Below are 27,167 nucleotides of genomic sequence, written 5' to 3'. Positions count from 1 at the left end.
GGGTGGTTTACCTTTAACTTAAAGGAAAACTATACCTCCATATAATATAGGTTTCTATAAAAAGATATTGCATGTAACAGCTCATATGTAAAACCCTGCTTCATGTAAATAAAGCACTTTTATAATAATATACTTTTTTAGTTGTATGTGCCATTGGGTAATCATAAATAGAAAATTGACATTTTAAAAAATAAGGGCCGCCCCCTGGGATCGTATGATTCACGGTGCACACAAACAAACCGAACATTAGTTCACATGAGCCAATTAACAGACAGAGTTGTGTCTTTTGCTGCCACACTTCTTCCTGTTACAGTTAGAGTAGTGTAGTATTTCTGGTCAGGTGATCTCTGAGGCAGCAAAGAAACCATCACAAAATGGTGGTTCGAGGAAAGAGATGTAAAAGGACAATATTTACTAAAATATATATTCCAGTTTGATAAGAGTCTTTAATATGCCACTTAATTTTATTTAAATGGTTGCTTAAGTATTCATTTTGGGGATATAGTTTTCCTTTAACTTATAGTATGTTATAGAATAGCCAATTCTAAGCAAAATTTCCTTCAATATTTTCTATAGTTTTTTTTAATATTTGCCCTTTTCTTCTGACTCTTTCCAGCTTTCAAATGGGGGTCATTTACCCAATCTGAAAAACAAATGCTCTGTAAGGCTTCAAATAAATTTGTTGTTATTGCTACTTTTTATTACTCATCTTTTTAATCAGACCCTCACGATTCATATTTGAGTCTCTTATTCAAAACAGTGCCTGGTTGCTAGGGTAATTTGGACAATAACAACCAGATTGCTGAAATTGCTGGAGAGCTTCTGAATAAGAAGGCGAATAACTCAAATAATAAAAATGAAAACTAATTGCAAATTGTCTTAGAATATCACTCTGTACATCCTACTAAAAGTTAATTCAAAGGTGAACCACCCTTTGAATAATATATTCTCAGCAAGTAGAACAATCCCAGGCAAAAAAATATAGGGCACAACGATCGGATCAGAATGGAGGCCAAACAGGCGGTCGGATCACGGGACCGCATCAACAAAAATATGCGGCCATGATCCAGCAGGATTTTCTAACCTGCCCGATTGGCATTTGGCTGACTTTCGCCCAGATATTGATCGGGAAAGCCCGTCGGGGGCTCTACACAGGGGCTGATAAGTTGTCGACTTGGTCTGTCGGCAGCTTTTATAGGCCCGTATATGGGGGTCTTTATTCTCCTTATGTCTCTTCAAAAACACAGAGCCTGCAGGAGCTGAAGCTGATCCTAGACTAGTGAAACTGTGCATGCTCCTGTAAGCTGTCAGCATATTGCTTTCCTAATCAAAAATTTCCCCATTTCTTTCCCTTATTTATAATGGCATGACATTTTGTATACAAGTTTTCAATTCACAAATTGGAACACTTTTCTATGTAACAGACTGTGCAGGAAGGAGGTGGTTTACACTTATATCCAAAAGGAAGAATTGTTTGGTAAGATCTGTTGTGATACGGGTTTGCACAGCAACTTTAAGCTTACACCCATGTCTCGTTCTGCTCCCTGTGTTGTTACGCTAGATGTTTTGATCGTATTGGCCATACATGAGCAGTATTCTCTATCAATTTGGCCACTCTTTGCTAATTTAGTTGTATATGAGGCCAAAACAAAAGTTTATTCAACTGATATTGACATCATAATAAGGCAACAGATAACCTTTTTTGACCGGTCTGCATAGGCCTTTTTGTGATCTTGTTGTTAGCTTTGAGGCCAAACAGTGTGATCATTTGGGAAAAGGTCTGCTTATTTTTAAGCCTGCAGGTGTGTTAGTTTAAATTGGAATGATTGTACAAAATCAGATTCAGCTTGCTTTGGGAAGAGAATATTTGCCAGCTTGAAATCCATTATGTGTCTGCGTTTAGGAGACTGATTCTTTCATAATTATGCTGAGATATTATAGTGTGGTTTTGTTGAGCAATCAAAAATTATGCATGTGAAAAGCCAGTTGTCTACTTAGTGTAAATAAACTAGGTATTTGATTAAATATTAAACTAATTGGCTAATATATATAATCCTTCTATTGTAATAATACATAATTTATAATTGTGTGCTGTTTTTATTGTGTTGTGTGGTGAATTAGACTGTCATTGTGCAGTCCTTTGTCATTTATTAATTTATATTTTCTTATCTGTAATCATATATATAGGAGGTCCATGTGAATTCACTTTCAATGTGAAGTTTTATCCCCCTGATCCTGCACAGTTGTCAGAGGATATTACCAGGTAAATATTTCATAAATCATTTTTTATTTTTGTTCTAGGACAGTTGAGCAAATGAAGGTTTTTTTCATCAGTTTGTAGCCTCAAGTGTAAGAGGGGGATTTGACCCATGGTCAACAAGGCAAGTCACATAGTATAGGGTTGTGTTTGGCGACTAAAGTCAACTAAGAAACATATATTATGAACAATTTGCTGAAAAACTGCTTGTGGAAACAGGTATTACAAAGCGTAAATAAACTTATAGAAAAGACTGGGTTGGATTTTATTAAAAATGTAACACTCTATCATTCTTCTATAACAAGGTTTAAATGAACTTCATAAGTAAATATTCTTTGTTTTATATTTAAAGTTTGTATCTGTTGATCAAGCACCTATAAATAAACTATTTCTTGGCAACAGTATGTCCTATTTTAGGATTCTGGCAAATGAGATGACTAGTTGCCAGTGATATATATTTTAAATATTTTGGGTGGCTAATCTCTTGCAAATGCTTTCCCACTGGCAATAATGTAAAAAGGTCTTGCGAGGAAACTTTAGGCCAACTTAAAAGAAGGAAGCGACACATATGTTTTCCAACCAGTACTTTTTTTTCTACGTTTTTATTTTTCAATTTAACAATAGTGTAGAGTAGAGAGTGAGTAGAGTTGGAGCAGAGAGGGGTATAAAAGCATTCCGATGAGAGTTTTACATCTTATCACATCGCATTTCCTGTAAAAATAGAAGGGTTGACCTTCAGGACCAGCCGTGAGCCCCAAATGGCATCAAACTTCTTACATTTTAGCCAGCCTATAGGGGGGTGAGATACACTCTGTTCAAAAACTTAATTTGTATATACCTGTCTCTAGTTGGTATAGTTATTTCCGGGATCTGCTTTAGAACATCCTCCCACATTTCATCTGTAAGGTCAGGAATATCTCTCTTCCATTTCCCTAGAACCTTGGCAAGTGGGTCAGGGGAGGCTTGCCACAGTATTGCATATGAACGGGGCAGTGGTTTGACAAGACCATCTCTAAATATTTTTTTTAAGAGTGGTGTCTGACATCTCTATCGGTCTATCAGGGAATTGTTTGCGGAAGGCATGGGAGAGCTGGAGGTATCTGAAAAACATGCTTTGGGGTAGGTTGTGGCTCTCTTTGAGAGTTTGGAACTGCTTTATTTCTCCCTCCACCACTATGGCTTGCAGTTGCTTAATATCTTGCTTGGCCCATTGTGCTATATCGGGGAGAGAAAGGAAATGTGGGAGGTTCCCATTGCCCCATATCGGCATCCACTTTGACCACACCTGTCTTGGCCTCTGTGCATATTTAAGTGCCTTTTGGAATGCACGATTACCGTCAGCATTGGGGTTGTGGTGTTGTGCCGTGTAGAGGATCCTCTATAGAGGAGGTTGACAAGTGCCTCTAAAGAGCCCACAATGTAAAACCTCCTGAGAAAACTATCTATATGTTAGAACCATTGGGGTCTGGGTCTAATTGGGGAGTTGTGTAGGGAATAAAGAAATTTGGGTAGGAATATCATTTTAAATAGATTTATTCTACCAGGTAGGGTAAGGGGAAGTTGTGTCCATACATCTATTTTTCAGCCAGGGCCCTAGTTATTGGCGTTAGATTTGTTTCCTCATATTTTTTACAGTCCCTCGTAATTATGATTCCCAGGTATTTAAAGAACTGCACCACCTGTAGGCGGCCAATGCTTGTAGCAAGCTCAGTAGGGAGCGGGTCTAAGGGGAATATCACAGATTTGTCCTGGTTTACCCTTAGTCCAGAGTACCTGCCAAATTCTTCAAGCAGGTCTAGTGCTGAGTCTATTGCCCCTCTAGGGTTGGCTTGGTACAGTAGCATGTCGTCTGCATATAGGGAGACCTTTTCAGTAAATTTGCCTATTTGCAAACCTAGTATGCTTGGGGAATCTCTAATTTGTATAGCCAGCCGTTCTATTGCTAACGCGAATAGCAGGGGTGACAGGGGGACATCCCTGCCTCGTCCCTCACTCCAGCTGTATTGCTTCTGAAAGGGTGCCATTGACAAGAATTTTTTCCTGCGGATTGTGGTATAGCGCTTTCACCCAAGTGACAAATCGAGGCCCAAAACCAAAGTGTCTGAGAACCTCCCATAGATAGCTTTTGCTGTGTCTAATGACAAAACTATCCTACTCCCTGTGTTATCGTGTTTGGCTTCTAGATTATTGAATAATCGTCTGATGTTTATGTCTGTGGCATTGTTGGGCATGAAGCCTGTCTTGTCAGGATGAACCACACCTTTTACAGCCCGTTTCAGTCTGTTGGCTAGAACTTTAGCAAATATCTTTGTATCACAGTTTAGCAGCGATATGGGGCAGTAAGAGTCACAGTTTTTGGGGGGTTTTCCATACTTGTGGATAAGCGTGATGTGGGCCATGTAGGACGTGTCTGGGAGTGGGTATGGGGACAGTATTTGGGAGTGAGCTTTATACCGCTCTGTTGGGAGGCCATATGAACCTGGACATCGGCCGGATGGCATTCCCACTATGGCATCCCCTATTTCCTCTTCAGTGATGTCATTATCTAGATAGTCTTGTGGAATGGATGGGAAGTCCTTTTTTCTCCAGGTAGTCTAGGAGCATATGTTGTGGGAGTGGGGGTAATGCTGCATATATTTTTTGGAAGTATTCCCCAAAGCGCTTTACAATTTGATTCCGGTCCGTGAGGAGGGTCCCGGATTCATCCCTTACTCCCGCTATTGCTATACGGGGGGGTGTCATCCCTGGCCAGTATGGCTAGGAGTTTTCCATTTTTATATCCTTTGTTGAACCATGCTGCTGAGCGGGTTTTGGAGTTCCTTTTGGGAGAATTTTTCTACATACAGTAGATCTAAATTCCTTTGCTCTTCTGCCATGGTCTCCCTAGCACTATTGTTGGGGTTAGTGGCAAGGTCTTTTTCAGCCTTCCCTAGGGTAATTTTGGCCTAATAGCATATTGTATTTAAATTCACAATAAAACCCTTTTATCTTATGGAGAAACTAAATTTCTCCATATCATTATATTTGTGGCTCAGTCCTTCAGTGAATGCTTTTACCCTGGCACCACTGCAGAAATGTGAGCCACAATCCACTCATTAAAGAACAAAGTTTCCTATATTCATAAAAAGGGTTTATATAATTTTTTCTGCTGTGATCTAAAACACCGTCAAAGGTTATTTTTGACTCAGCTCATTTGTTTTGAGTTATGTAAAATAGCTGCATAAAAACCTTTAATTTCACAGACTAAAAAGGCAACCAGGGCTTTTTTGTCCAAGGACCATTTCATGCAGCCCCCCTCTAACCCTCCATTATGAAGTGATGAATCGTGGGACTTGAGTCCTTTTGCTTTCCAGAGCATCTTTGCACCACCCACTATGGAAAGCAGAGGGCTTGCACATTCACTTACTAGGGTGACCCCCTTAATTCCATCACTGTGCCTACCTGAGTGTATTCAGATGTGAGTATCCAGGTGTTGCTCTTGACATATTATTCACTATGTTGTATCCAGGATGGGTGTGTGCTCGATTTCTAAATTTTCTGCAGCCCACTATCATTATTAAAAATGTGGACTGCATATAGCACAGAAAGGAAAACCTTGGGTGAGCAGTATTAAGCATAAAGCATTCCAAAAGGTTCTAAATCAATGCTACACATTTCACCTATTATCAGCTGGCTCATTCTATTCTGTTAACTGACACAATACAAATGCTTCCTGTAAAACTCTGTGACTTGGGGCTATAAATTAAACATTATAAGGACGCTGCCATTTGAGATTATTTTTTGAACTAGAAATAAAAACCATGGATACACTATTATTTCCATAAGTGCAAATGTGTCTGAATAAAAACGTCTGAGTTTGGCAGATTGTATAATGTTGACAGTAAAGTTGGGTGGAGGAAGAAAATTGGTCTGTTTTCCATGGTGTGGACTAGGGAGCATGGCTCCACTGAAAGCAAGTCTTAAGGCTACAGCGTACAATGACATTTGTGACAATGTCTCACTATAATACGCTTGTCTTTAAACTTCAGTTTTGGAAAAATAGAAAGTATGAAAAAAAACCCCCATTATTTCTGATGTACTATCTAAAAACAACTCAACTGAGAAAAGGTGTTTGGATGGTGCATTACCACTATAACTGCTTAGAAACTATTGCATTCATGGCTTCTTATACACCTAACAGTTGAAATATTATACTTACTTTTTTTTCTGCAGTTCAGTGTTTTTCATGTCTCTGATAAACCAGTTCTAATGTTCTATGTTTTCGTTTCTTTTACAGATACTACATGTGTCTCCAGCTGCGCAAAGATATTTGTAGTGGTCGTCTTCCCTGCTCATTTGCCACTCTTGCTCTGCTCGGTTCTTATACTGTGCAGTCCGAGGTGGGTGACTATGAAGAGGATCTCCATGGTGTAGACTATGTCAGTGAATTTAAACTCAGTCCAAATCAGACTAAAGATCTTGAGGAGAAGGTTGTGGAGCTTCATAAGTCATATAGGTAAGGTCTGAATGTGTGAAAACTAATTCTTTGGAAAAAAACATTCCGGAATAGCGATAAATTGTAAGCCTTAAACTTGAAATTAAATCAATGCAGTTTTGTTTGGCATTTTGCTTTACATAGATGACAGTATTCCCCACCTATTATAAAAGAGGGATGTTAAAAGTTACAAAGGATTTCCATGACTATTTAAGGCAGGGGTTCCCAACCTGTTTTACCCGTGAGCCACATTCAAATGTAAAAACAGTTGGGGAGCAACACACGCATTAAAAAGTCCATTGGGGTGCCAAATAAGGGCTGTAATTGGCTATTTGGTAGCCCCTATGTGGACTGGCAGCCTAGAGGCTCTACTTGGCACTATACTTAGTTTTTATGCAATTAAAAACTTACCTTCAAGTTTGGAATTCAAAAATAAGCACCTGCTTTGAGGACCCTGAGACAACATCCAAGGGGTTGGAAAGCTCATGAGCTACTGCTTGGGGATCATTGATTTAAGGATTTAATTTACAGGTTATTCATGGCTTTATTATAAAGGTGTTAAACAAACCCATTTACTTTACAGAGACCATCAGAGGTGTTTGCCACTGTCTCTGATAGCTTCATGCCCAACTTCAACTGTGCACAATTCTGACCACCAGAAGATCTAAAAAAAAGGGTGGTAGTGAGATAAAGCCACTTTTATTACCTACATTATGTCTTTCCAATATTTCATATATGTTTTGATATTAAAATGGTTGAGGAGTGGGATATAAGTAAGGAATGAATTAACCTAAATAGAGGTTGAGGGAATTATTGGAATTATATAGTTTTGATTTTTTTCTTAAAATACAGTTTATCCTGTTTATCTGCATTAATTTGTAATACATTTCTAAGTGTGGTTACCTTGACTACTGTTTTTATTTGTATTATTTCAGATCTATGACCCCTGCCCAAGCTGACCTGGAATTCCTGGAGAATGCCAAAAAGCTTACCATGTATGGCATAGATATTCACCAAGCTAAGGTACGTTGCCTACACCTATTGGATTTATATACTTGCGTAACATATGGGAAATTATTGCAGATATCGGAAACCCCATTATCACCATTTCCCATAGATTTCTTTTTTTTTTTGTAAGGATTTTATTTTTCTTTGATTTACTAAAACAGTACCTTTTACTCGATGGTAGCTAAGCTAGCCTAAATCCACATTGGGGGTGTAACCAATAATACTATTGATTCTTTTTACATTTAAATATCATTTTGGGAGCCATAAGATTCGGTGATCCGCATTATGGACCGAGCTGTTATCTTGCAACCCTCAGGTCCCAAGTAGTGATGGGCGAATCTGACCTGTTTCACTTCTACGAAAATTTGTGAAATGGCAAAAAAATTGCCAAATGCATTGAAATCTATAGACAACAATTTCTTTTGATGCACGACAAATTTTTTTTGATGCACGACAAATTATTTCACCCATTGGAATCTATGGGCATATTTTTAATGGCAAAACCTGGCGAAAAATATCTCTCATCACTAGTCCCATGCAATCAACATTACTGATGTATTTGTATTTACAGGCCTTCATATCTAGGATAGCTTAATAGAAAAAAAAAAAATTCTATGTGATTAATTAATAAGTACAATTTTTTCTTTTCTTATATTTTCTTAATCTTAGTTTCAGTAGTTTTATTAACTTATGCTGTACCATATGCTGTCATCTCAGACAGTCTGCTCATGTTTTATGGCAGACACATTCTGTTATTTCTATTAGTATTGTAACAAGTCATTTCTGTGAAAAAAAATATTAAAATCAAGCAAAGATCAAGTTAAATTGTAGAAATCAAATAGTATTTAAAAAAAAAAATACATTGGAGGTTATAAAATATATTGGAGGTTATAAAGGCAAATGTTAAAAGGGAGGCTGTAACCCAGACATAAAACGCTGCATAATAAAAGTCCTTTTAAAATTAAACATGAAACCCAAATCCCTTTTTTTTTAAATTTTAAACTCTCCGCTGTCAATCATATATAGCCTACCCCTCCTTTATGCCTTAGGCATAGAGGTGGGGCTATTACTTTCACTTTTCATTCTGCACTTATTAGATGTCACCACACTCCCTACATTCCCCCTCCATCTTGAACATCTAATTTTGTAGCCAGTGTATGGGCATCAGATGCCCATTTTGGTGCATAAACAAGATTTTGGTATGATCTAAAGCTTTTGTCCACAAAATGGTGGATGCCTGCTTAATGTGATTGTGATTTCCAAGGGTAAAAGAAACAATATTGAAATAATTTTTGAAGTGTGAACTGTATTTTGCTTGTCTAACTTATAAAATAGGGTTTGGTATTATTTAATAGGGTTACAGGTCCCCTTTAAGGTAAAATAAAATATAAAAGAGATGTTCCCAAACAATTTAAGTTGAGCAACAATTAAATTCTTTAGAATCTATGATCTGTAGCACTCCCGCATAGTAAAGCCACTAGCCCCGTTTTCTCTCATTCCCTTGCCCCTATACAACGAGCAGAAGTGGGGAACGAGTGGTCCCTGGGGAGCGACGCCCAGGGGCCCCAAAGCAGCAACAGACACGTGGACTCTATGTGTCCTGCTGCTGAAAACAGCGTCACTCTAAAATCAACACGCATAGCACACTAGATCTCTAATGTGACAGCTTTGCCTAATTGTGTTTAATATCAGGTTTAAGGGTTTGTCAATGTTGCAAAATGCTTGGACTGCTGCTGTTTTACATAAGATAGCGTCACCATTTGAAACATTATCCTAAGTGCTGAAATTTGTAGCAACAGCTGTAACGGCCACATTTCCAGATCCATGGTCCAGATACAATTAACAGGCATTTCATCAAAACAGACTTTTTTGGGAAAGCGTTGTTTGGAGAAGAGCCCGCATTCCGGTTGGTGATAACAGTAGTATTTTTTTTAAAAAATGCCCCCCGCCAGCGCTATGCCACCCACACCGGGCGAGCAGCCATGTCTGGTCACTCGCATGCACATAATACACATGTGTGCGTTACGTCAAGGTACAGGCCAGGTCGATACCAATCAGACAGAGCAGTACTGAATCAGGAGACAAGAACGTAGTTGGGGTCAGAGGCCGGGTCAAAAACCAACAGTATCGCAGTACAGAGGAGAATCCAAAAGGGTAGTCAAAATACAAGCAAAGGTCAGGACAGGCAGCAGACTTGGGATGTTCAGGGACACACTAGGTAAAGGAACAAGATCAGAACACTAGAAACGCACCCAGGTGGAGATAGACCTACCTTGGACAATGAATATTTGGATGAAGCCCCTTTAAATATTTGAAATTCACCCCAAGTACAATGACGTCACACCCGGCACAGGCGTCAAAAACCCTGAAGTGCACAATCGCACGTCAAGAAGCGGCATGCGAAGGAGGAGAAAGCACCACTAGACTTCCAGGTATCCTCACACTGACCAGTTGCTGCTAAATTAGGACCCTGTCACGATGAGCGCTCGGTGCTCCCTACCTTACTCCCGGCGCAGCGGATCCAAGATGGCGGCGCCCAGGACTACACGTGGGCGCAAGGACGGTGCCGGCGCGGTGACGTCACGCACTGTGGCACCAAATTCAAACTTAAAAGGACGCCGGAAACCCGGGTTTGATGCCCGAGTATAGCTCAATATTATATTGTGTTCCTGGGTCTCCCTGCTTGCCTGTTTTTCCTGTTATTGATCTTCTGCCTGTTTCCTGACATTTGAACCTTGCTGCCTGCCATCTTGAACCCTTGCCTGGACTTGACCTCTCTATTGGATTTCCCTTAAATTGTACTTTGCCTGGACTCACTGGAAAAGGACTTCCTCCTTGATCCTTACTACACCCCCCTGTGGGTGCCGCAGGCCCCCGCTGACAGACCCATGCTTAATGCCAGGCAACTCATTTGCATATCTGAAATTATATATGTACTTTGTCTGGAAAAAAAAGTATTCCCATTACATGAAGGGAGCACTATTCATTTTGTGATTGTAAGCTGCCATACTGTTTTTTTTTTTACCAAGTTAATCCGGTTACAACAAAACATGGTTTACTGGTAATGTTTTGAATGAGCAATTTCTGAAAAGTGAGAACTTACTTTTGATCAATAAACTATATGTTTAAATCTAATGAAAGGGTACACAAATCTGAACTGTTCCCAATTTACATAATCCTCCAAATATAATTTGCCAAAGCACTGCTTCTCATGCCTCTGTATAGAAGCTTGGACCATTTGATATATACTAATTCCCATCCATCTGCACCTCTACTAGAATTTGTCAGTGGTGGTAGTTAAAGGATACTGTGTGTATTTTTTTTTGTGCGGAATTTCTGATTGATGTCTTGTATGTTTCAGGACTTAGAGGGAGTGGATATCAAGCTTGGTGTTTGCTCTGGTGGTCTTATGGTCTTCAAAGACAATCTGAGGATTAACCGGTTTCCATGGCCGAAAGTATTGAAAATCTCATATAAAAGAAGCAGTTTCTTCATCAAAATCCGCCCAGGAGAGGTATGATTTTAAATGATATATCTGGATGTTCTAATGGGAAAGACTAAGCAGCAAAAGTCTGGCTGTTCTTTAATATATGTTGTTTGATGGAGAAGGGGTTTGCTAGCCATTAGCAACCAGGGGTAGCCTTGGCTATGGTTTGGCAGATTCTATTCCATTGTTTCATACCCAAGGTATGGCAACCTACATTTATTATACTTTGACCTCCATAAGCAACATTTTTAAAGATCTTTTATTTCACCAGCAGGAGCAATATGAAAATACAATAGGATTTAAGCTTCCCAGTTATAAGGCAGCAAAGAAACTTTGGAAAGTATGTGTTGAACATCATACATTTTTCAGGTAAGTTCTGCTTATGATGCACAGTATTAAACAGTTACTAATGTCACCTTGCCATATTTGAGTAATGATACAGTTTGGGAGACTATATCAAAATGGGCCCTTCATAGAATACTTTTAGGGGCTGGTATTTGTCCATCAAACAGAAAATGCCACCCTCATTGTTATTCAAGCAATATAATGGCTCTTTTTGTACTCAGGCTTTCTACAGAATGTGTATTCCAAAGGCTGTGTGCAATAGCAGACGGTCTCTACCATAATCAGAGTGTACTACCTCTACCTAAATGTCCCATATTCAGGTTATTTCCTTTAACAGTATTCCCTTCTGCACCATTTTATAAGGGACAAGGTATTTTATTTCTGGTTGGTACATACACAATCAGCAAATCCCCCCCCCCCCCAGCATTATGACTTTCATTATCTAACACACAGTGCAGTAGGGAACATTACTAGAGCAAATTACACTTTGCATGTGGCACAGACATGTTGCTAGAGTTAAATACATTTTATTTAGTGGACACAAACTGCTGGCATCTGTTGCTGTGGAATACACATAGGGGCAGTTATTATATGGTATAAAACAGAGGAATAATTCGCCAAACGTCAGCAGGCATTGCCGTGCAAAAAAATAGTGTCGAAATGGCGTATTTTTTTTACGTACTATTTCTTTGTGCAATTTCCACTAGAACTTACTTACAAAGGTTTGAAGCAATGTTATACGATGGCAGCAAAGCTGATGTGTGCAAAGCGTAGAATAAAACACATCTTGATAAATTTGCTAATATATTTACACAACTTTTTTCTCTGTTTTCTGGCAAATTTCGTTTTACACAGCATAAAAAATCGGCCCATAGTGTAGAAGGCACGTAGAAGAGCCATACTGCTAAGGATAAACTGACCCAATATGTCATGGTAATAGTACTAAACCAAGAAGTTACAGGATCACATCCCTACCCATGTCAGTATTAATAAATCTGGAGTTGTCCTTCCTCTTTGTGTAGTTTACATTTCTGTTGCAGCAAGTCTTGTGATTTGATATGCAAATAGTTCTTAAAATATATTCTGACACATTTGTTCCCTTCAGGTTGACATCCTCAGAGTCTATTCCCAAGCACAGGTTTATCTCTTTAGGATCCAAATTTCGCTACAGTGGGCGCACACAGGCACAGACTCGGCATGCCAGTGCTCTTATTGATCGACCTGCTCCCCATTTTGTGCGCACTGGCAGCAAACGGGCCTCTCGCAGTCTTGATGGAGGTGGGTCACTGTTCAGTTTATTATTATATATCTTTCTGACTTTTAGGCATTTCTCATCTGAGTTGTTGGATGCCCTTCGAGGCAATTTTGTATACTTTTTGGCCATCTGAAGCCAAACAAATTGCAGACAGGCCTCCAACACACTTGTATGCTGGCACGAAACCCCAAAAGAATACAGGTGCAAACAGTGGAGGACCCTTAGTAACAGAGGTGCAAAAACACAATACTTTTCGACCCATCTGGACTTTTATAATGTGCTAACTGTAACAAAGAAAAATATTAATTTTCATAGTTTATTGTGCTCTCCTTGGGGCAAATTCACTAAGATGCGAAGTTGCGCCAGGCCCTACACATGTGCCCACTGTCTAGGTAAGTTGCCATGAGTCAGGAAATGTAGGGGGGAAGGAGGGGAGCCCCAAAAAATTTTTCGATCTTTTTCAGCCTATCACCCATTATGTAGAAAACACGCCAGCGTTTTTTGGGACTTAGAAAAAAAATGACTTTTTTTGAAACAATCCCTATCTACTCTATTGCGCTTTGCCAGGTCTGAGGTGGCGAAGGAAGTCTAGCGTAAAAGGTAGCGTTCAGTACACTGCGCAAGTTAGTGAATTTGCGTAGTTACGTCGCTAGCCAAAATTCGCCTGGCGTAAGGTTGTGAAGTAACACTAGCGAAACTACGCCAGCGTTCGTTAGTGAATTTGCGCAGTAACGAAAATGACAAACGCTAGCGAATTAACGCTAGCCTTCGGCGCTTAGTGAATTTGCCCCCTTGACGTTGGGATCTGGGACATCTGCTCATAATGCTTATACATTAAAGGAGGAATGTAATTAAAATCACAAGCATTGTTTAAAATGGTGGTTTTGCGAATGTTTAGTGTTGCTTGCAGTGTAAAATTATTTGCTGGGGAATATCACATTGCTCATTATAATTAAAGGAGAACTAAACCCACGTATAATATAGATCACTACCCGTATCCTACATAGTTCCCCCTTCCCTGCTCCCGCCTGCACAGGTGATAACTTCAGTAATTGCCCCTAATAATGTAATTACTCCTCGTTGCAGAGTAAGCACATCGGAGCTCACGGGCGCCATCTTCTTCTCTTCAGTAATCTTTGGGTCGTCTTTCTTCCCGTCGGCTATTTCCGTCACTTTCGGTGCATGCGCAGTTGTCCAGAACTGGAAGTTTGCTTCAACTTGGCATGAGCCGATACGATGCTTACTTTCCGAAGATTACTGAAGAGAAGAAGATGGTGCCCCTGAGCTCCGCTGCGCTTGCTCTGCAATGAAGGGTAATTACAGGATTAGGGGCAAGTACTGAAGTTATCACCTGTGCAGGCGGTAGCAGGGAGGGGGGAATTATGTAGGGTAGTGGGTTTTATGATATGGGGGTTTAGTTCTCCTTTAAGTAAAGGTTAGGGTTAATATATGCTCTGGAGTTTCGTTAGATATTTTGACACAAAGATCCTTTGCTATTGCAAAATTTTACTACACATGTTACAATTTATTATTTATTCGCAAATTTGCAAGAAAGTCGTGCTTGTGAGAACTTGAGTGCCAATGTACTTTTTCAGTTCACTATGAAGAATTGAATAGAATTGCACTCATTGACATCAGGGAACCCTGGAATTATTACAGATGGCCCTGCTAGGTTTTAAAAAATTAGGAAACTAGCTACAAATATTTTATTTGAATTCTTCGTATGCAAACACAGTCGTAAAATAGATATATTTTGGTATGTACAGAAAAAACTAAATTGCTTATTTAATGAATAATATAATGTAATGACCATCAAGTTGCTGGGAGTCATCTGAAATTACATCACCATATACCAACTATAATTGTTGACACCATTAAGCACTGTTTATATAGTGAATAAAGTACCCCCTCTTGTAAAATATAAGGATATTATAAGTTACCGAGGAGTCTCATGACCATTTAAAACCACGAGGCCGAAGGCCGAGTGAATTTATACAGGTCATGGAACTCCGAGGTAACATCTAATATCCTCATATTTTGCAACTGGGGGTACTTTATTTATTATAATACACAAATTTCAGTGAGTCATGTGACAGAAATGACATCAGAACTCACCGTTTATAAGGATATAATTTACAAGATATTCATGGCTTTTGTGTATTATAAGTAAATATTATCACCGGATTTGCCAGCTCCATTCTCTCTTGACTGATATGTTCATGTCAGGAGTAATATATATACACTTGAACCAAAGGCACCTTCATCTTCAAATGCAGTTCTCTGCATGTAAAGGGTGGCCTATGAGCAGCTGTATGAAATGCTGGTAGGTATTTGTGTCCCTTCATTCATGCACCCCGGCCAGCAAGAACTTCTTGTTATACTTGATCATTTCCTGCCATAAGCAAAGCTATTGTTCTACATTTTATTTAGAATTAGTTTATGCATTTTGTCTTTTCCCTGTGACAAAAAGCACAAGTGGCATTAGTTTAAGCCCAATGGTTTTATAATTCTAAACTCCTTTTCCCCCTCGCCTTTGCACGTTTTATCAGCAAAGCCAGGCCATGTCTCAGTTCAGTTCCATAACTTAGAAGATACAGAAAATGATCTGGAAGTAACTGAGGTAGAGGACAGAAAGCAGTCCATACCAGCAGTCATCTTTTGTCCAGGTATAATATGTCATCTGGATGCTGCTTCATGCAAATCCTGTTTCTTTAAAGCTTCCTACAGCTCTTTTCTGCTGCTTTTTAATGCAGGCAAGTGCAATGCTTATTAATATACAGGAATTTGAAAAGTGAACAGAAAATATTTAGAGGCCCATTTACTAAGGGTCGAATATCGAGGGTTAATTAACCCTCGATATTCGACCATCGAAGTAAAATCCTTTGACTTCGAATATTGAAGTCAAAGGATTTACCGCAAATACTTTAATCGAACAATTCGAAGGATTCTGTCCCCTCTTGAAATAGTGACCAAACATGCAGAGTGAGCAAGGCAGATCTCACAGGCGCCATCTTCTCTTCGGTAATCTTTGTGAAGTGAGTGGCGTAAAGGGGCATGCGCAGTTGGAGCAATCTTCCAGTTCGTGACAACTGCGCATGCGACGAAAGAGGAAGAAATTGCCGAAGGGGAAGAAGACACAAAGATTACTGAAGAGAAGAAGATGGCTCTCGTGAGCTCCGTTGCGCTGACTCTGCATGTGTGGTCACTATTTCAAGAGGGGACAGAATTCTGTGGTAAGACTGTGCAGGGGGGAGGCAGGGAGGGGGACCAGTGGGGACTTAACATCGCGGGGGGTTTAGTTCTCCTTTAAAAGCAGCAAAAAATAACAAAAATTAGCTTTTCTGTGCTTTCAAGCTTGCAATTCAATGTTTGATTATATTTACAACCTGGAACACTGTCAAATTGATAATATCGTGAACTTGTTTTCAGAAAAGATAATAATGGAGAACAGTGATAATGATGGTGATCTCATGTTAAAGAACAAAAGAGATGGAGATGAACATATCCCATTAGGGCATAAGGAAACAGAGCAGCCAGGTACCCCTGTGTGGAGGCTGATATCTTTGGCTACTTGTTAACCCTTCTGCTTCAGATTGGGAAATATTTATGTGGAAAATAAAGTAAAGCATCTGTTTTAGAATTACATGCATTTAATTGTGACTGATATTGTTTTCCTCTACTCTTGTATCTATTAATATAATTAATTATGTTTATCAAACAAATTATGCAGTATTAACTTCTTTTGCAGGTACTTTTGAATGATGTCTATGAACAAGGGCACTGTAGTTTGGGCAGAACAGCTTATTGACTCCTATACAGTAGTGTCTTTACTTCCATCCTCTACAGGACATATGTCTAAGTCACATTGGGATTTTCGAACCCTATGATGCCTAACACAAAAGGGGGAATGATAAACACTGAACAAATACACTCAGACTAATTTTTTCACAGACGCCTGCAGATGTGGTGCCCCCCCCCGTTATAGATACACCCATTTTGACAACGTTGTCAAAAAGGGAAGTTTGGAATTATACATGTAACATATGTTTTATGGTAAAATTCAAAAAGAAATAACGAAACTTCTTTCCTTGATATCAGTATCATTTTGATATACAGTGCCTGGTTCACCTTTAATGTTCCAGTGCTACTTTTATGGATCATATCCTGCTCTTTAATACCACATCAAATGTGAGAGTTGTTTTATAAACCAGTACTCTATTTAGGTTAATGTCACACAAGGCGATTCTTCGCTGTATAGTCAAGAAAAAGTACTGGCAGCAATGCTTAGAAATTAGCCAGTTATATGTCCCTATTTTTATAAAGCGGAAATTGTAACACACATGCACAATTTTTTCCTAAAACTGCAGCATCCAATCATGCTATACTCATGGCATTTCATTACAGACAATTACAGACATGTAAGATCACAATGTGGGACATTACACATATGAGGATCTTTTTCCAAGTTCTCTAAATAAAAAAAGTCTAACTAAATTTTAGCCTTGCACTCTTCTTACAAAACAGTAATACTGCAACACTGCCATCTTCAATATTAGTAAAATTATGACCTGTCACTTTACAGCTGCAGTTGCAACCCCAGAAGCCTCCAGGAGCCACCGCCCTGTATCAGCCCCAGTCTTCCCTCAGAGAGAAGTCATTCCACAGCCTGCAGCCCAAAGAAAGACTCCAGTACCCAGAGCAGAGAATATTTCCAGAAAAACAGAGGAGAAGCCCAAAGAAAGAGTGCAAATTCAGCGTGAAAGTCCTGAGGTGACTTAAAAACTGTCTAGCCCTTATATCTTATATTAGTCCAGCGTGTGTGTATATATATACTGTGTGTGTATATAATTATATATATATATATATATATATATATATATATATATATATATATATATATATATATATATAGCAAAGAAATCGGCAGTCATAGTTCTTTTGTGAAGAAAAAAATGGGTTTATTCAACGTTTCGGCTCTTAGACTCGAGCCGTCATCTGGACTGATGACGGCTCGAGTCTAAGAGCCGAAACGTTGAATAAACCCATTTTTTTCTTCACAAAAGACCTATGAGTGCGGATTTCTTTGCTCTATAGATTTTGATATATGTTCCAGCACCTAGGCATTCCCATTGTTTTCTGAGTGCACCTATCCAGTAGTTTGTTTATATATCTATATATAATATATATTGCCCACACCGTGTTTCTGTGTATCTAAGATATCTGCATGTGGCATATATTACAATATTCTCAGTGATAAAAAAAATCTCCTGGAGGCCTGTTTGGTAAAGGTCAATTTTTGTGGTTTTAGAGGTTTTTGAAACCGACATTAAACTTTGTTTCTCTAAACCACGGATGGAAAAAACACTAAACTATTCGCTAAAAAAATATGAATATTTCTAGTTTTTCAGATAATTACTAGCAAAAAAAAATTATCAGAAAACCTCTCAATAGTTTAAAAATGTTTTTAATAAAAAAGGTCCAAGTTAGCATAGCTCCCATTGACTTCTATGGAACATTAACTACTAATTTTTTTTGCAGTTTACAGGACCCCCCCCACACACAAACACAAACATTTTTAGTGAAAAAGTACCATTTGTGAAAAAAATTAGAAATCTAAATTTTAGTAAATCAGGCCCATAGTGACAGAATTTAAACTCTGGAATCCTGAAAGTTTCCCACTAAACTCTAAACACTGTCCTCACTGACAGGAAAATGTTACTGCCCACTACAAACAATTATGGGTTTAAAGGGGACATTTACCAGTTTGTAAAACTTGCTAAAAGTTCTCTTATAGCATAATAATATTTTTCCAAACATTTCTAGTTTCATGAATGTGCATCACAGGCACCCCTTGTGTTCTGAACACAAGGCTGAACAGAACTTCAGGCGTTACTGATGCAGCGTTTCCTGACTCTTTTTTGTTCAGCTATATCACTCAAGTGCCTCTCTGCAGCAGCAGTGGCAGCTTGTGATACATAGTGAACATTTAGGGGCAGATTTACTAAGGTTCGAATGGTAAATTTGATTTCAAATTTTCAAAAAAAAAATTATTTTTTGGTCAAAACTTACAAATTCGAATTTAAACCGCCAACTCGAATTTGAATGTGAGATTTATGACACCTCGACCCTGGAAACCATTCTAATTTAAATATTCTCCACCTAAAACCTGCCGAGTTCATGTAGAAGTCAATGGCAGAGGTCCCTTGAACTATTTGAAGATGTTAAAGGAAAACTATACCCCCAAAATGAACACTTAAGCAACAGATAGTTCATATCATATTAAGTGGCATATTAAAGAATCTTACCAAACTGGAATATATATTTAAGTAAATATTGCCCTTTTACATCTCTTGCCTTGAGCTACCATTTCGTGATGGTCTCTGTGCTGTCTCAGAGATCACCTGACCAGAAATACTTCAACTCTAACTGTAACAGGAAGAAGTGTGGAAGCAAAAGACACAACTCTGTCTGTTAATTGGCTCATTTTTTATTAGAAAGAAAAGTTAACTCTTACAATAATAAATGGGTACTCAGACTCTACAGTCACACAAGGTATCAGTTAATTGTAATGAAAAAGAAAAAAAGAAAGAAAAGAACCTTGTTTTGTAACTGTATCAAATACTACACCTCTGTAGTTCAACCACTTCTCTCCAAATATAGTTTCAATTTGTTGTATAGTTTAGAAAAGGATACCCTTAATTAGTTGTTAATTGGCTCATGTGACCTAACATGTATAGTTTGTTGGTATGTTTGCGAGTACAGTGAATTGTACGATCCCAGGGAGTGGCCCTTATTTTTTAAAATGGCAATTTTCTATTTATGATTACCCAATGGCACATACTACTAGAAAAGTATATTATTATTAAAATCGTTTATTTACATGAAGCAGGGTTTTACATATGAGCTGTTTTATGCAATATCTTTTTATAGAGACCTACATTGTTTGGGGGTATAGTTTTCCTTTAATAGTAGAATTGAACCAAATTATTGGAAAGTTTGGAAAATTGCACCCCATAGACTCCAATGTGAAAACGTGATTCAAATTCAATTTGAGTTTTTGGGACTATTTCGATACCATTCGAATTGTGGATTCAATTTAAGAATTTATCAGAGTTAAAAAAAAAATGACTCTAAAATTCGACCTTTGATTAATAACCCCCTAATTGTATTAGAAGTGTATGCCTTCTAATTTTATGGAAACATAAATAAAGAAATAATACTAAATTATATTAAAATTTTCATAAGAACACTATAAGCAAGTTGTGCCAAATGGTATATGTCCCTTTTAACGATTCAATAAAGTTTTTTCACATGAGAATCTGCTATTATTATAATTGATATAGATATGGGAGTTTATGTGAGTCTATGGAGTGGTCAGTGTGAGTATGTGAGTGAATGTGCACTCAGTTTCATTTGGAGGGGTTGAGCTTTATAGACTTTTGGTCTTTTTTCAACACAAATTAACCACTGCATTTTTAAAGATTTGTTACCGCACAGAAAGGAAAAAAAACTCTTTTGCACAGTTGGAAATACATAAGGAGAGATCGGGTACAGTGTTCCACATATATATAGTTTGACACATGCATCTATAAAGCTCATATACCTATATCATATATTCTTACATTTTGCAAAAAGTATATGAAGCTTAATCTGCTTTCCTATACAGGATGTTAAAGCTACACAGCAAGATTCAGCTTCAACTACTGCCAATGGGGATCCAATTAAGGTTAGTACTTTGAATTGCTCCCAAGAAATGTCTCTAAAAATCAAATTGTCAAAAAAATCAATTCTGTCAACAGTGTTATGTGAAGGGGTAGCGCCACAATACTGTTTACACAGTCACATTCTCCTATGCATAATTACATAACCACTCACACAGTTATATAGCTAAGATTGAGATTTGCATGAATTAGGCTCCATTAGGAGCCTGGCTAAAATCTACCTTTTCTCCTGAATGTGTTCTGCAGAATTGTGTATAATGTACAGAACTAATACTTGGGAAGGGGTGCAAATGTTTTTGTCATTAATACATATTGCGTTATCAACCTTGGACTGAATGCCCAAGAACCATATTTAAATTGCAAAAGAAGAGGTACTAAGAAAGCCTTGCACATAATGAATATTAGTAGTTAAACCACATTTTAGCCTCTGTTCCCCATCATTATAAGATATTCAGGGCTCCCGGTGTCTTTATATAAGATATCCATAGAGAACACTGTGAGTCCAGAGAATCTATAGCTTCTACCACAAGACCCTTTTTGCTCTCAAAAAGGATATACGGAAGAACCTGGAATGTTTTTACAATAATAAAGATATGCAGATATTAAGATATATGATCCCTGGTTGATCATTACTGCTACTTGGAACTTTGAATGGGTCGTTGACGTGTCCTGGCGACTTTGTTTGTTCTGACTATACATGTATGCGTGTTTTTCTGTACTGTTTTTTTCTCTCTGTTTTAAGACTTAATTCTCCCCTTTAACTCCCTCCTGTAAATAATGCAGCCGCCAGCTGAGAGAGACGATGAAATAGTACGCATGAGGAAGGTCAGCATAGTGTCTGTTGAAATCAGTCTGTCTTTCCATCTCTCACATAAGGGAGGCAGCACATTTACATAATTTCATATGAGCATTTATTCATAAAGACCCATCTCATTCCATTTTAAAAGAGGCATTACATTTTCCTATGCCATACAGACTTTGCATTTAAATGTGTGTATGCCTACCTATCTATCGATCTATCTATCTATATTTATTTATGCCTATGCAGGCCTGTAAGTGATTACATATCAAAGATATTCTTGTTTGGGAACTTCACCAACAGGCCTGTATAAGCTTCAGCTATGATCCAGTCGTTGCCTCAGAGGGGAAAGATGAAATCAGCATGATTTAGCCCTGATTTACGTTGTGCAAAGAAATTCTTGCTTGGCAACCTCATCAAAAAGATATTTATTTGTATGGCCAGCTTTTAACATACTTCAAGAACAGAAACCTCAGAGTCTTTGTGGGAACTTTTTTTTATTTCCAATGTTTAATGGTATGTAGCTTCTATCCTGCTAAAGGGGCAATATATTCCTATGTTTACAGTCACAGTCAGGCAAATTTATAGGCCATAAATTCCACTGTACCTTCCCAGTCTGCCAGATTAATAATTTGTGAGCCCACCTATTGACAAAGGGGTGCTCTAGAGCTACTACTTAGTTACTATTTACTTTTTTATGATTTTATTTTGGAGAAAACAGTAGGGGGCCCATTTACTTAGCTCAAGTGAAAGATTAGAAGAAAAAATACTTCGAATTTCGAATGGTCAAATATGGCTACTTCGACCATCAATTAGGCTACTTCGAATAGAATGATTCGAAGTAAAAATCGTTTGACTATTCAACCATTCGATAGTCGAAGTACTGTCTCTTTAAAAAAAAATATTATTATTATATTATATTACTATTAACGATTATTCGTTCAATCGTAGGAATAGCGCTAAATCCTTCGACTTCGATATTCGAAGTCGAAGGATTTCAATTCAGCAGTCGAATATCGAGGGTTAATTAACCCTCGATATTCGACCCTAGGTAAATCTGCCCGAAGGTGTAAGTAGGTGCTGGCTAATTTCAGCTCCTACAGTATGCTGGAAATAGAGCAGTTACTCCTTGTATAATGATATAGCAGAAAAATGTACATATTAGTATATATTTATTATTGCATATGATTATTTTAATTGTGATGCTTTTGGGTCCTTGTCACAAATGTTTTTAATATAACATTTCTCAGACCATGATACCAAGATGTCTGCACTTAGAAAACAGGTTTTGGATTACGGGTTCCCAGAAACGGATCCCATACCTGTATAGGGTAAATTATTCCCAATATACAAAAACACGTCTGTGAAACCCAGTTATGTGCAATACGAACATGAAAGACAAATCTTGGTTGCATTGCTTTTTAGTAACATGCCAAGGGCCAAAAATAATTTTAATACAGAAAACATAAGGCACAAGGCCAGAGAGTCCTATCCATGACAACTTAATGTCATGGAGTTATAAAAATGCTTTATAGATTTTAAATATATTATTTAGCTCCATCTTCATTGGATGGAAAAAGAAAGGTGAAATAAACCAAGTAACTTTGTCATGTGTGTTAAAGCAATGACACAAGTTACATTTTAAGCTGCCCCAAAAGCTGCCTTTACACTACAATTGCTGCTCTAAAATTTGTCATTTACTGCTTTCTGGTGACATTCACCAGGTGAGGGCTGAATAGTGGACATCCCAATTTAGTCAATGGGAAGAGGCTCTTTCAGTTCCTGTCTGTTAAAGGAATTGTTCAGTATAAAAATAAAAACTGGGTAAATAGATAGGCTGAGTTTTACATCTCTCTGTCTTTAAATATTACAGAAGTTTTCTTATAGCAACAAGGCTTCCAGGTTTAGGGTTCTATGAAACCTGTTGTGGTGATTTTATACAATGAATTATATTGAACCTGATTTTACTTTGCTGGATCTTATAATGTTAGTCCCCTGTCTTTGGGAACTGGTGGTGGATTTGCAACCCAGTAAATTAGTGCAAAAAAACAAAACAAAACAAGCTGGGAACAGGCCACAGGAAATGCAGACCATGTAAATAGCTTTGTTCAGCTGTGTAATCAAATTAAAGGGGTTGTTCACCTTCAAACACTTTTTCCAGTTCAGTTGGTTTCAGATAGTTTTACCAGAAATAAAAGACTTTTTCCATTTACTTTGGACCATTTTCTAATGTTGAAGTGTAAAGTTTAATTTTTCACCTTTTTTCTAAAGTAGCTCTGGAAGAGGGGGTCGCAGACTCTAACTGTTCTGAATTGATTGATTTAAGGTGGCCATAGACGCACAGATAATGTTGTATGAAACTATTTTTCGTACGATATTCAGTGCGTTTATGGTGGAAAAAGAGCCGACTGATATCGGCCGAAGACTTGGATATCGGTCGGCTTGTCGATATGCCTGGACTGAAAATTTTGATCGGGTGCCTTTGAAGACACCCAAACATCGGCCATTGTTAGTGGTGAATTGTCAGATACAGGTAGAATTCTATTGTTTCTACCTGTATATGTGACGATTCTGCATCTTTTCCAAGAAAGATCGTAATTGTTATATCTATGGCTACCTTAAGTTGCTACATTTCTTATCTTTAGCCATGCTGACCAGAATCCCAGTTACATTAAAGGCAGCTGTTAGAATTAATACAATAGTTGCTAATATTCCCACAGATGCTGTTGAGAAGTGTATCAACTAAATGTAACAAATTGTATAAAATAAAAGATGGGAAGCAATAAAAAAAAGTCTTTGTTTCTGGTGAACAATCTGAAAACAACTCAACAAGAGATTGGCAGATAAAAAAATTATACAGAGAGGTTGCATATCCATTCTTGGAGCAGATGATATTCAGTAGGCTGTAACTCACCCAAGACTGAGGTTGGAAAACCAATTTTTTAGGTGGAGCCATAAATCAGACACCATGGGGCAGATTTACTAAAGGGTGAAGTGGCGAATGCTAGTGACTTTTCCCAGCGTTGCCACCAGCAGGGACATATCTGATTTACTAAAGGGCGCATGCGCCAATTCGCTAGCTAAAGAGACTGTCGCTAGCGGTCATCCAGGTGACTTTTCGCTCTGGCGAACGGTAGTTTCTCTACAAATTCACTAACATGCGGATTTTACTGAACGTTACCTCTTTCGCCAGAGTTACCTTCGCATTAAAGTAGCTTGATCTTCCTCAAGCTCCTGTCACATACATTATATTCTGTAAATGAAAAATGCATCAAAGTCCAAAAAACGCTGGAGTCTTTTCCTTTTTTCAGAATGATAGCCTGCAGAATTCCTAAAAAATTTTTTTGTGTAACCGGTTTCCCCCATACATTAACTAAACAGTGGGCTCATGTGTAGGGCATTATAACAATTTTATTGTCTTTATAAAGGTTCCCTGGACATGTGTAATTAACAGTGGAAATGTAATGTATTTGATGCAACATATAACATAAAGTCGTCCATTCAACTTTAAATTTCCCACTGTATGTAAACTAACCTGAGCGATAGACCTCTAGTGATTTTGCGCTAGGTAGAAACTAACACGAGCGCACCTTCGCTTTGAATTGCTCGCATAGCCAAAGTATTAGCGAAAATTCGCCAGCATTTGGCGCCCAGGATGAAACTCTGCATGTTAGTGAATTAGCATTGTCTGGGCAAATTTTCATCTGGCGAATTGTTTTGCGATGGCTGCGAAGTGGACGCTGTGGAATTTTTGGCGGTTAGTAAATCTGCCCCCATCTGTTTGTTCATCACAACATCTAAATTAGCCGTTGCACTTGCACTAATATTTTTACCATTAAATGGTTTGCTCCTTTTTTTCATATTTTCAGCTCTGCAAGAATTTTTTTTTAATTTGAAATTTTACCACCTTTATATTTATTTTTGTTCACTTCCACAGAAAAGAGCAAGGAAACTAGAGGGTGAAAACATTTATATCAGACATAGCAATTTAATGTTGGAGGTTGGTATGAACCCATGCAATTGCCTGTTTGTTTTTTCTTTTCTTTCCTTTTTTTGTTCACGTTTGCAATTTTCTGTAGTCTTTCATTTCAAAGGTGTCTGCCATTTCTCTGTGTGTGATAGGCTTGCATGAGTGTGTTTCTTGTGTCCCTCATGGCTTTAAGGCACGTCTTAAGACAGACTTGGCACACAACACACACTGCAGCTTTTGCTTTCTATTTAATATTAATTTGCTCTCTGGCATAAAAATTGGGTTAATATAATGGATCTTCCTAAATTAGAGCACTAGAATCCGTTTTTTTTAAGATAAAGCTGAGTGCAGTGAAGCAAAGACACATTTATAATGGAATGCTCTTTTACCCAGATACATCATTAGTTATAAACTAGGTACTGGCGTTACTGGTAGCTACTGTATGCAGCAAGCACAATTTGTATGGGCTCACTGGGATAAGTAGAATTATAGCAGCAGGAAGAACACTGCTTCACAGCACTGGATTAGCCTTTTTTAATAACTGTCTTTGACTGTGAATAATAAGGTCTGTGTTCTGCTCTTCCTTCACAGGTAAGTCTTTCTCTGTTATAATTGCCTTAAAGGAATAGTTCAGTGTGAAAATAAAAACTGGGTAAATAGATAGGCTGTGCAAAATAAAAAAAATGTCCAATATAGTTAGTTAGGAAAAAATGTAATGTATAAAGGGCTGGAGTGAACAGATGTCTAATAAAACAGCCAGAATCCAACTTCCTGCTTTTCAGCTCTATAACTCTGAGTTAGTCAGCGACTTGAAGGGGGGCCACATGGGACATTTCTGTTCAGTGAGTTTGTAATTGATTCTCAGCATTCAGCTCAGATTCAAAAGCAACAGAAAGGACCCATGTGGCCCCCCTCAAGTCTCTGATTGGTTACTGTCTGGTAACCAGGGTAACCAGTCTGTGTAAACCAAGAGAGCTGAAAAGCAGGAAGTAGTGCTATTACTGACTTGTTATACATAAAATCACTCCAGCCTTTATACATTACATTTTTGGCTAACTAACTATATTAGAAACATTTTTTATTTTGCACAGCCTATCTATTTACCCAGTTTTTATTTTTACACTGAACAATTCCTTTAATGGCTCGAGGTTTATAAAAAGGTTCATATAATTTTGTGGCCTTCTACAAGCAGCTTGACTCTTTGTAGTTGTCTATACATGGAATACATGTTACAATGAATATATATATTTTTATATATAGCTTTTTACTCCAATAAACACCAGAATTTTTGTTGTCCTGTGAGTGCGATCCTCTGTCTACATTGTACCGTATTTTCTGGCTATTGTACCCAATACATATACATATGTAGCACTTTGTTTTTCTCAAGTCAGCCAAAGTTTCCTCACAAGGCGCCACCTGTGTTTTACCACTGGTGATTTACATTATCACCAGTGGGGTAGCATTTGCAGGATATTAGTTACCAAAGAAGATTTATTGTGAGCGACTTATCTCCTCATGTGACATTGCCCATAGAATTTTTGTGGTACGAATAGTGGTGATTAGAACAACAAATAGGAATGCTGCATTTCCACTAGATGCAATAGGATACACTCTATGGAAAAATGGGTTGACCACACATCTAACAATATCAATGGGTAGGTATACCATCCATATGTTGAATGCAAGAACAAACTATTGGACCAGGGTGTGCTTGGTTAATTACAGCATACAAATTACCAAAAAGAACAAAATAAGTCCCCTCAGGAATTTCTGCTGTGTACATCCTCATGCTCAAGTTCTGTGAGTTTTATTTTCACATGGTAAGGTTACCACAGCAACCCAATATGATCC

General features: G+C 38.0%; 1 protein-coding gene across 15 annotated transcripts in view; it reads left to right on the top strand.

The window, feature by feature from the left end:
- The window catches only part of LOC108709567 (protein 4.1-like), a 99,665-nt gene that overhangs the window by 51,078 nt on the left and 21,420 nt on the right, over nt 1-27,167 (top strand). For 7 of the 15 annotated variants that reach the window (XM_041584005.1, XM_041584007.1, XM_041584006.1 and 4 more), the window contains 12 exons: nt 2,188-2,263; nt 6,534-6,752; nt 7,667-7,754; nt 11,101-11,253; nt 11,498-11,595; nt 12,677-12,849; nt 15,376-15,492; nt 16,256-16,363; nt 17,409-17,596; nt 20,493-20,552; nt 21,331-21,372; nt 25,284-25,346. In XM_041584005.1, the coding sequence (XP_041439939.1) occupies nt 2,188-2,263; nt 6,534-6,752; nt 7,667-7,754; nt 11,101-11,253; nt 11,498-11,595; nt 12,677-12,849; nt 15,376-15,492; nt 16,256-16,363; nt 17,409-17,596; nt 20,493-20,552; nt 21,331-21,372; nt 25,284-25,346 (1,385 nt within the window). The remainder of the gene's footprint in view (nt 1-2,187; nt 2,264-6,533; nt 6,753-7,666; nt 7,755-11,100; nt 11,254-11,497; nt 11,596-12,676; nt 12,850-15,375; nt 15,493-16,255; nt 16,364-17,408; nt 17,597-20,492; nt 20,553-21,330; nt 21,373-25,283; nt 25,347-27,167) is intronic. The other 8 variants (XM_041583996.1, XM_041584000.1, XM_041583997.1 and 5 more) reach the window with 8 other exon arrangements.

This window comes from Xenopus laevis, chromosome 2S (genome assembly GCF_017654675.1).
Source record: "Xenopus laevis strain J_2021 chromosome 2S, Xenopus_laevis_v10.1, whole genome shotgun sequence".
In the NCBI taxonomy this organism is placed as follows: Eukaryota; Metazoa; Chordata; class Amphibia; order Anura; family Pipidae; genus Xenopus; species Xenopus laevis.
The sequence above is the reverse complement of the archived record's forward strand: the minus strand, read 5'-3'. Positions and strand labels throughout refer to the sequence as shown.